The 11,453-nt window shown below is 40.4% G+C and overlaps 1 protein-coding gene across 2 annotated transcripts in view; it reads right to left on the bottom strand.

The window, feature by feature from the left end:
- The window catches only part of FAM172A (family with sequence similarity 172, member A), a 244,126-nt gene that overhangs the window by 228,463 nt on the left and 4,210 nt on the right, over positions 1 to 11,453 (bottom strand). For both annotated transcript variants that reach the window (XM_009884330.1, XM_009884331.1), the window contains one exon: positions 9,427 to 9,527. In XM_009884330.1, coding sequence (XP_009882632.1) covers positions 9,427 to 9,527 — 101 coding nt within the window. The remainder of the gene's footprint in view (positions 1 to 9,426; positions 9,528 to 11,453) is intronic.

Raw genomic sequence — 11,453 nt, 5'->3', positions numbered from 1 at the left:
GTTGCCCTTCTCTGGACCCTCTCCAGCACCTCAGTGTCTGTCTTGTCGTGAGGGGCCCAGAACTGAACACAGCATTTGCGGTGGGGCCTCACCAGTGCCCAGCACAGGGACACCCTCACTGCCCCAGTCCTGCTGGCCACACTGGTCCTGGCACAGGCCAGGATGCCGTTGGCCTGCTCGGCCACCGGGGCACACCGCTGGCTCGCATTCAGCCGGCTCTGGACCAGCACCCCCAGCGCCTTCTCCGCCGGCAGCTCTCCCCACTCTGCCCCAAGGCCGTAGCGCTGCGCGCGGTCGGTGTGACCCGAGCGCAGGACCCGGCACTTGGCCTTGTGCACCCTCCCACCACTGCCCTCGGCCCATCGGTCCAGCCTGTGCGGACCCCTCTGCAGAGCCTTCCTACCCTCCCGCAGACCAACGCTGCCGCCCAACTCGGTGTCGTCTGCCAGCTTACTGAGGGGGCATTCGGTCCGCCCACCCAGATCACTGATAAAGATATTAAAGAGAACCGGCCCCAGCACCGAGCCCTGGGGGACACCACTTGTCACCGGACACCAACTGGGTTTGACTCCATTCACCACCACTCTCTGGGCACGGCCATCCAGACAGTTGTCTACCCCGCGAAGAGTACACCTGTCCAGACCATGAGCAGCCAGTTTCTCCAGGAGAATGCTGTGGGAAACCGTGTCAAAAGCCTTTTCCGCTTCCGACCCTCCAACGGGGCACATAACAAAGCTGGCTGCCCTTGGGTGTTATAGCAATAAGTATAAGCAAGAGCCTCTCTGCATACCATGGCTGGGCATCAGCTATAAACATAGGTCTGATCACTCAGAGAGAACACTGTCTGCACAATATGCTGCTAATTTCAGTAGTTAGAAGAGGCCCAGCTAAGAATCAAAGTTACTGAACAAAATTGGTCCTGTTTTACCTCTAACAAGGACATGGGGTATCAGATCTACAGTGAAATAAGAGAAAGTTAGTGTAACATCTATGTAATTTACACTGCTGGAAAGAAGGTAAAAAACATATGCACGCCACCCCCAGTTAATCCAGTGAGAAGATAAAAATTCTTTGGTTTTCTCTCTAAGATCTTTCATATGTTATTACCAGCAACGTACTTAGGGTATCAGAGGAACTCAAGGGTCTGGCAGATATACTGGAAAGAGTTAAGAGGTGCAACTACCCAAAAAGCAGAAGAGGCAGCTCTGGGAACCCTGAATTTGAGAGGAAATTGGCACTGTTTGCGGAGAAGCACAACTCTTCCCTGAATCGTTACAGACAGGACAATGCATGAGTCAAGAGAAATAACTATGTATTAAGACTCTCGAAGTCCTAAGTAACCAACCTAGTGAACTGATCTTCCTTTATAGTCATAACTGCATCGAACAGCTTCAGGCATGCTAACTGGGTATTTCTGCTGCAGCCATCAACAGAAGATAGCAGATACCAAAATTCAGTTGTGATTGAGTTAATGAATTGAGCAGCTGGAGCATCTTAAAGTAATTTTAGGTTGTTTGCACATACAGAAATACAACGCTCTATTGATTTATAATTGATTTTTTTTCCTTTCAAATTATTCCTATTAAAGACTGACACAGCTGATACAGCTTTATTAAAAAATACCACTATTCTGCTGAATTTTAATAAAAATATTCCCAGAAATCTGAATGATATAGGTCTCTCTTTGAAAACACACAAAGTGTTAAATGCTTTATCTTGGAAAAGCTGAAAATCCTGTGAAAGAGAACTAACTCTTCCGGAGTTCTGCAACTGAGGTAAAATAAACATATTTTAAAAGAGCTGCTTGATGAAGGCACTAATCTACATATCTCGGGTTTTCAAAAAACTGCTGCTGAAACATTAGGAAAATCCTTTGCCTTTCATAGAAACTTTTAATGTCACTGATGGAAGCAAGAACTGAACATTCACAAGACAAAGGTGAACCAACTGGTTTCATCACATATGCTGATCCGTATTCTGCCTAAGCACTCTTCAAATACATTTTTTTCTAGTCACCTAGTCGGCAAAGCCCAGGTTTTTTCACCACTCCTTTAACAAAAAATAAGCCAACTATATCCCATCTTACTTCCTTGCTGGGAAGTCTGCTGATTTTGGAGTTCACTACTCTAGCCATTGTTTTAAAGTGGAAATGATTAATAAGGCCAATGATAATTCAATTTTATTCCGCTGTTCAATAAGTCTTGTTTTTTAACTAAGGAGAAAGAAAGGAACGGATACATTTAGATAAAAGGTGGATTAGCTGTATTTTTAATTTCAGCTACATGAAAATGGCTGGTACAAAAGTTTATTAAGAACTGAGAGTCTAAACTTTTGCATATAAACCCAGGATGGCAAGAATGGTTCTAATTGAACTAAAGCTGCTGAAGGTTTTATTTTTAAAAAGCTCATGATTAACTCATTGAAACACTCCCCCTACTACAATTTTTGTCTTCTTTTTAACAATTAGTACCATTCTTTGAATTGCAGCAACTTGCAAGTGCTTTATAAACAACCATCTGCCTTATTGTATCTTCTCTGCTTTTCACTGTTTATCAATTTAAAAATGTAAAACACATTTATCAACACATTTATCAACAATGTAACAAATTCCCATCTGGGTTTATGAGATGCTCATCATTTCTTTCAAGAATCATGCTAACAATAATTATGAAACTATCTCTGAACCTTTCGAGTACTGTCATGTTACTGTGATGAACCAACCTACTGCCAATTGCTGCCTACAAACTAGAAGAGTTCACTGAAGCACATCTGACATAATCATTCCAGTAAAAAGTCTTCACAAACAGCAGATTTTGAAAGCGGATTTAGCATATGCAAATGAATATACTGCATGCAGCAAAGATTCATATTTAAATTTAAATTTCCTTAGGTGCTGCTAAGTAGTCTTCAATCCTTGCTGTCTGTCCATCTACCTCACTCACCAGAAAGCAACGCTAAAGATAAACAGATTGTTAAAAGCTGAAATCTTTACAAAATTCTGAAGACACTACACATACATGATTTCGATTATTTTGTGCTGCCCCTACTGGCATTTTCTTTCTGTTACCAAAGGCATTGGTTCAAAAACGAGTGAAGAAGAAGAACTGGAACCTTACAGAAATGTATTATTTATGACTTATCAACTGCTATTGGAGAGAAATTCAGTGTCTTGCCCCATTTTTAGGTGCTTTACCCAGTTTGCTTAAAGTCTTCTCTGTCATGTTTGTTTCACACTTACCTACCGCACACTGAAAATCACCAAGTTAGTATAAAAAAACCCTGTAAACAATAAGGCATGTATTCCTAAAGAACTGCGCTTGTAATTGACCTCGCTGCCCACCAAGTGACAAGTGTCATTTAACTCCTTACTCCCCCTGGTACATTCAAAATTCTGTATCCCATGTGGACTCCTCTCTGTCCAATAAGAAATGATATCACACTTTAATTTATTTTAAAGATCTTGCCCAATCTCTCTCTTCTGCTCAGCTATTTTTGTCCAAATAGTATAACTCCAAATTTTTTTGCAACATTTACTCCACTGTAAAATTTTGCTAAAGCAAAAGCTTCCTGCAACATTCATTCGTAGATGGGCCACGACATGCACAGAAACAGCACTATCAAATTGCTTCCAAAGCAGACTACCCGACATGGGATGTAACCACTTTCAAAAACAAGGATGGGGGAAATATTTCAATTAGAGGCTTTCACTCTACCTTTTTAACAGGACATTTTGTTAGGTTCTCAGTGAGGATTTTTACTATCCCCATGGAAGTTTACAATTACTTGACTGTAATACAAGACACGGAAAAAATTCAGTTCACATATGCTCAACAAGACACCTGTTAAGTATTTGGCATCTAATCTCTTTGAACAGAACAACCCTACAACAGTCCCAGCCACGCAAGCATCCCATGACAGCATCATGTCCATGAACCCGCCTATGTATTACATCACTATCAATTTATTGTGTCCTCTCAGTAAGACAATTTTTTCCAACCACTAAATAACTAACAGCAAAGAAATAATAATAATAATAATAATGTCAAGGTAAACAAACATAATTTTGCTTAATCCATAGTGTGCAGCACATAATTTATTATATTAAAGTCTCACTAGCCAGAAAAAATCTGGAATGTTTAATGATAAACTGTCTGTGCAAAGAAACTGAAACTAGAGTATAAGGGTTTCTACTAATCATCTGCAAATTTTATTTGGAACTTGATCCTGCAGCCCTCATTCACAAGATCAGACCTATTGAGTTTATTCACATGAGCTTCGGCTGCAAGATTGGACCTTAAGTACTATCAGGTGCACGTGCAGCCTATCATCAGATTTTGGGTTATTCATGTAAGAAGCTACCCTTTCAAATGCAGACTACTTAATGCTTCCTTCTTCATTAACTTACATGTCCTCTTCTGCTGCTCTACGCTTTCATTTGTGCTATGTAAATAGCTTCTTTCTCTCAGTCATCCAAACAAATAATGCTCTTTGCAACCAAGGAGGAAATTAGTAGCAGGTGAACGCTTATTTTTTAAATTATGTTGAGACCAAGCTGTTCTTTAACTTAAAGGAGATCTGGAAAAAAAAAATCCCATTTTACTACTTAGCGATCTTAATTACGTGTTGTCATTGTCATAATTCTACATACTTATTCTTTCCCCTCCCCACAAATATTAACCTTGGTGGTTAATCTACTTTACGATGAGCTGGACCTAATGTTGCGTGCATACTCTAAAGCAGTTTATTTAGTGGGACAAGACTTCTCTGATGATGTAAAATTAACTGTTATCTTATCGTGCATGAAACATGGAAGGAATTTCTGACTTAGGTGTTCTATTCCTTTGCTTTCCTTATCTATTCTACATAAACATAAGGTGTTTCCTTGTGCTGTGGTGTGGCAACTGTAAAAAATAGCCACAATACTTCTGCCACCTGCTTACACGCTTCTGTAGGTCAAGGCAGGCTGCAATTACAAGAGACAGCATACTCTGTTCCTTGAACAGGACCACAGCAGACGCATTTGTATCATTGTCCACATCGTAACTTCCACGTTTGCAAATCCTGTATGACTTAAAGAGGTGGGTAGCCAAGCAAACTGTCAGGACAGGTGAAAGTCTCTTCATTAGTGATGGTGCTCACAAAAACATCTGCAAATACTAAATGGCCTCCAGGCAATCACCAAATAATAATTACCCAGTGCTAGAGTTGTAAGACACGTGCAGAGGGACAGACAGTAACTGCCTACTGATGCTCGGGATACTCTGGTTACTCTAAGACTACAGAAAGAGAACACCAAGATAATCTTTTTCATATGAAATCTCATTATCAACACAACCCATCCTGTATGACTGGCAAAATGCAAGGTAAAATCCCAGCAACAAACTTCAGTATTTTCTTTGTAATTCCAGCTAATTTCAATGTCATGAAGAAGCAGGGGCTGAAGCTGGCTCTTGGCAATTTCAGCAGCTATAATATCACTTGGAAGTGCAGTAGGAACAATAAACACAGACATTACTTAAAATGCAAGGAGACACACATCATGTGAGTCTGATCTTGAGTTTAACCTAGAATCCAACTCTCCATAACTCCTGGCCAGAAAAAAAAACCAAAATAATTCAACCTTGAACTGGAATACTACGTCTGCAACAGCCGAACTGTTGTCACAAAATTGTTCTCAATCGTACTTCAAACTTGCCACATGGATTAATCGGCAGTGAGAAGCAGCTGCAACACCATGTTCTGTGCACTTCTGTTGCCATTTTAATTTTTCAAAAGCAAATGGAGAGGCTCTCCACAAAATTCAATGCTGCAACAGCAATGACTGAACCAGAATCACAAAATTATGAACAGTTCACTAAATTGTCTATTAGGAGCACATATCAAGAGGCTGCAGAACAAATTGTGCGCCTGAAATAACAGATCAATGAATGAAGAATAAAGAGATGTAAGAAGTGGAGACGTTGACGAACCATTGTAATTTCTGAAGAATCAATTTCCATAGTGCCAGAGTAATGGCAGAACATCAGAGATAGTGTATTCATGACTTTTAACAGCAAAAAATCATGGATTACCAAATGGAAATTTATTAATGCTCCAAGAAAGAGAGAATGATGTTGTAACATAAGGCCAGGAAGTACACGAACTTCTTAAAACTATTAAATTGCAATAAAAGCAGCCCACGATATGTGTGTACAGTAAAAAAATGGGTGCCTTGGGCAGGACAGATATATCCTTTAAAAATTAGAAAAACAGTAGACTATGACTGAGCTAATGATGGAAACACTGAATGCACACAACACTTTTGTCCGATGATACAGGTCTAGCTACTTTACCATCTCACAGCATGTCCAGCTGCATAAACATTCAGCCACAAACATGTATTAGAGAACTAACGCCGAAGAATGTTTCGAAGCACAGGCCTAAGATTTTACTACATCACCTTATGAATTACACAAGTTGCTGCTTCTTAAGCTATCAGTTTCCTAAACAAATCTTACCCTAGACTTAGAAAATGGCTAATCAGAGGGTAATACACCACTTCTGTTCTACTCAACATCTACATCAGTGACCCACCAACGGGCAGCACAAAAGAAGGTTTTATCTATGTGAACAAACGCCAAGGGTCTGGCCGGCCAGCGTCCCCCGCGTTCTCAGATAACTATATAAACACTCACAGTGCCAAAAACAGACAACGGAGCACTTATAAATTTGTGGCTTGTTGGAAGAACCGTGTAGTATCAAGCACCTAGGAGACAACAGACTGAAACACAGACGAGTTTCTTTGTTCTCTAAAAAACACAAAACAAATAAAAAACTTAGAACATTTCACCCTGTAGGATTCCCGACCTCACACCTTCCTTGCCTTTTACCTACCAACAGAAACGAAGTGCATTTTCAAATATCACTTAAACCTGAACATGGAGAATGACTATAACTAAGGCAAAGTGCAGAAGACGGATCACAGGTGTAAGGCACCCACTCCACGAACACACCCCACCTCCTGGTTAACCAAAAAAATCACAAAAAGTCATTCATACTGCTATGGGTTGAAGCTGTGGTGCTCCACTCACTATTCAGATGCACAGAATGAGGAATTTGATGAGGTTGCCAAGAAGGTGTGGTGGCGCAGGAACGCACATGGAGACATACTAATCTTTATACTTGTGCCTTGTCCAACTCATTTATTTGGAAAATGGGGCTATTTGAACAATACAGGCACACACAAAGGTCTGCACATACAGACCAGGGAGTAGGTGCTGATCTGTTTCCAGGTGGAAGAAATGCGTATCAAGTAACTTTGGAAATGCAGCAGATTGGGCAACAGCACATTCCCTGGTTTGGAAAAACACAGAGTTGAGGTGAAAACATGTGAGAAGCAGCAGCAGTAGCCCCGATCATCTGCTCCTGTGCCACAGTTCTTGCAGGAACGAGGAGGAGGAGGTAAAAAGGAAGGTCCTTCAAGCCCCGGCAGCGAGGTCTGGCAGGACAAAGCAGCGCCCAGTGCCCGGGCAGCCTCAACACAGCCAGCACAGAGCCCAGGCTGTCCCGGAATGAAACGGAGGGACTGCTCGCCACTGAACCTCTTACTTCCACTTCTCTCTGCCTGACAGCATCCAAACCAATGCTGGTGGGAATTCTTGGACCGTACCTCACCCAGCTATGCCGGTCAAGGACAGATGGAGTGCTGTTCCTGTTAATCAAGATGACTTCTGCCATGCGCTCCTTTCTCGAGCCTGCGTGCTCAGTGCCTACAGAAGTTCCCAGGGCCTATCCTGCTATATGTAGAAAAGGCCATGTAATTAGGTATTTCTTCAGCTTTAACAAATGCACTCTTGGCAGCACAAGAAACTAAATGAAACCGTTTGGTGATAAATTTAAGTATGTACTTATTTACCCATCCAAGAAACTCAATCAAAACGCTTTATACTATTGACTTTGTAACAGCGTAGGACTGGCTGTCATTTCAGACATTTCAGTTTTCTTTTTACTCTTTAGTACACAAGCAGACTGGCTGGGGGGGCACAAGGAGTCGGGAGGGGACACAGCCAGGACAGCTCACCCTGACTGACCACAGGGACATTCCATACCACATGGTGTCATGCTCAGCAATAAAAGCTGAGGGAACGCAGGAGGAAGGGGGAAACATTTGGAGTTATCATCTGATAAGGCTTTTATCTTCCCAAGTCACCATTATGCACGAAGAAGCCCTGCTTTCCGGGGGATGGCTGAACACCCTCCTGCTCAGGGAAAGCAGCGAATTAATCCCTTATATTGCTTTGCTTGCATGCACAGCTTTTGCTTTACCTGTATCTCAGCCCAGGAATTTTCTCACTCTTACCCTTCTGATTCTCTCCCCCATCCCACTGGGGGTGAGCGAGCGAGCGGCTGTGGGGGGCTGAACTGCCCACTGGGGTTAAACCACAACAACCAGAAAGTTTAAAAGACAAAATGTGTACACAGGTACAATCAAATACATCCCCAAGTAGTATGAATTAATGTAAGAGAAAGAGTAAGTGGGGAATAAATGTGTTTAACCCTTAGTAAAACAATAACGCTAATGAAAGCGGACAAGCCATGAGGCAAAACATCATACAGTCTCTAAGAGAGAGACCCTAGTTTGTGCACAAAACTGTGCATCCCGCTTCTCTGAAAGCCACTCTGGTGCAAGCAGCATTACTACTGGGAGGTGAGAGTGCCAAGGCTCTCCATTCTGTCAGGCAGGGGAGGTTGTGACGGTGCAAGGAAGACCTCAGCACACACAGCTTTGCTTTCACTGAGGTCAGATGCCCTTCTTCAGGTCAACGCTCCGACTCCTAAAGCATTACAATAAGCATAGCACTGAAACTAAAGTCATTTTCACACAGAAAAGGTACCACGGTCAGTCGCCTCTACACCTACTGCATCCGCAACATCCCTACAAAAAGCCTGGGAAGAACCCGTAGCATCCAAATATCTAACATACCAACAAAGAGGTGATCAATTAATCATCAGATCTCTACTTAGTCAACCTAGCGGCCCCTGATATCTCCAGGTAACACGAGAAAAATAGCCAATGTATTTATCTTCAGCCAGAGAGTAAAATACCACATTTTTTTACCTAGTGCTTCACCTTGAAGAGAACAAAGTTAAAGAAAATACTGTACTGTGTAATATTCTCTGATTTGTGTAATCTACATGATATTCTATTTTGAACACATACTAAAGTCAAATTGTAGTCTAAATTGCATCTTAAGCTATAAAGCAAATAACAGAAATAACTGTTAGAGCATTAACACACAACAAATCCTGAAACCTTTTGTGAAATGACTGCAGCCTCACCAAATCTTTATTAACATATATATAAGTATCACTTCTACAGAGAAACACAACAAAAACCACAGCACAGCAATGCATACACACATGCATACACGCGCACAATTGATATACCTCTCCAAGAGCTTCATAGCGCTTTTGGTTCCATCTATGCAAATCTTCACGATAATTGAAAACAAATGGCTCCCCAGTTTTTATGTGTCTTAACTGCCCTTCTGTAAAAGAAAAAAAAATAATTCCATTTTAATATACTTCCTCATTAAGACACATTTAATTGATGAAAATTTTAAAAGACGTCCATATCTAAAAGTTGGTCTGTTACGAATTCCCTCTCATTTTTTGGTTATAGTATTTTTAAAGAAAAACAACTGTAGCATAACAACAAAATACATTCCCTTTGAATACTAGATAAAGCTAAACACAAGTGATGACAGTGAAATTATATGCAGATATCAAATGCCAAACTGCTTTGCAAGAAATATTTATGTCTCAACTACTATGGATTAACAGTGAAATGTAAACATTAGCAGTTAATATTTGATCTGCAGTGTCAATTAGGTGATCAAGTTGTAGCTACAAATCCCCTACTTCAAAACCAACTGCAACTGTGAAGAAATGGAGAGTGCAAAATGGGCTGGAGGCTCCAAGGAAAGGAAACATTTCTTTTCAAGATGAAAAACATTCTAAGTTAATCTGAAAAAAAAAAAGCCCTGCCCACAGTTAAGGTAAATATCTTAACTCCTAGGCACAGTGTAACCAAGAATGAGCTCTTAGATTCAGGGTACGCTGAGATCATAACAGCAGAATAAAGCAGAATGCTTGATCAGAGCAAAACCACATGCTATGCTTAGATTCCAGTGTAACGTTCTAGTTGGCCTTGTTTATCGCAAAATTTTAGTAGCTTACCCAACCACAGATGAAGACAAAGACCAAGTTAAAACAACAATAATAATAAAACAGCAACCAATAGGAAAAAACTGCCAAACCCAGGTGTTTTATCAGTTAATGTTTCAGCTTATTAGACAAAACACAAGTTATGATCTCAGAGAATCACAAAACTGCAGTAAATTAGAGAAACATTAAAAACTGGGATATATACAAGTGTCTCCTTCGAAAGCTGAAACGTTCGCATGATGAAGGTAAGGTTTCTCAGCAAAATGTTTCCTTTTGAATAGTAAGAAATTACTAACTTAGTTCACACCTTTTCAGGACCTTAACATTTTGATTCTTGATGCTTCAAATGAAACATTTAAGATCTGATATTTCTAACAGTTATGCTTATCTGCTTATTTGAAATTTTTTCCGGACCTGTCTTACCTCATGTACTAGACACCAGGGAAGTACATGACACCCAGCCTCATATCCCCTGTCTCAGGTCCAAATATGCTGCTTCTCATATTTTCATAATAACTCTACCTTCAGTTTTTCCTTCTCAGCTAGATACTCTTCAAATACGTGATTTAATAGTACAAATAGTTGCTCTCTCCACAAGAAAAGTGGAGCAAATATCTGGTGTATTTTTTCTTTGGCTTTCTGGAACCCTTGTCTTCCTCAGATTCTTTAAATCTGATAAAAATCTTCCTTACCTTTCCATCATAAAAAGAATCATTATTATGACATAAGCATACATGAGCAAACAGTTGAGTTAAATGAAGAAAAGCGAAATGGAGACCTTTTTGCTTTGTTGACCAGTAGCATACGTAATAGATTTTACAGCATTCTGTGGAAATCACTCAGGCCGTGAGGTTAGTGATGGAATATTCAATAACATCATTCTAAAACATCATTCCCCAAAATTCAAATTTCAGCCCTTTTTATCAACCACATATGAACCATTAACTCTGAAGTCAGTAAGGAAGACAGTAGACACTGTGCAGATCTAAAAATAAGGAGCTGAAAAGTGACAGAGCTGAACCCCTCCCATCAAAGAAAGAGCATCACTTTCATGACACTTTTAGTCTCTAAGTACCTTCCTGTGAAAGCCATCAGGGTATTAAAAAGCTAAGTGTTGCATAAATGACTATCATTTAAAGGAAAGCTCTTTTTTTTTTCTTTAAAAGTGGAAGATGTAAGACAGGCAGATTTAGAAACTAAAGTTCCTCTGTTCACAGAACAGGCACTGCAAAGAAGTAGAATTGTAA

Source organism: Charadrius vociferus, unplaced genomic scaffold, assembly GCF_000708025.1.
Source record: "Charadrius vociferus isolate BGI_N301 unplaced genomic scaffold, ASM70802v2 scaffold744, whole genome shotgun sequence".
Lineage (NCBI taxonomy): Eukaryota > Metazoa > Chordata > Aves > Charadriiformes > Charadriidae > Charadrius > Charadrius vociferus.
This window is presented reverse-complemented; position numbering and strand designations above follow the sequence as displayed.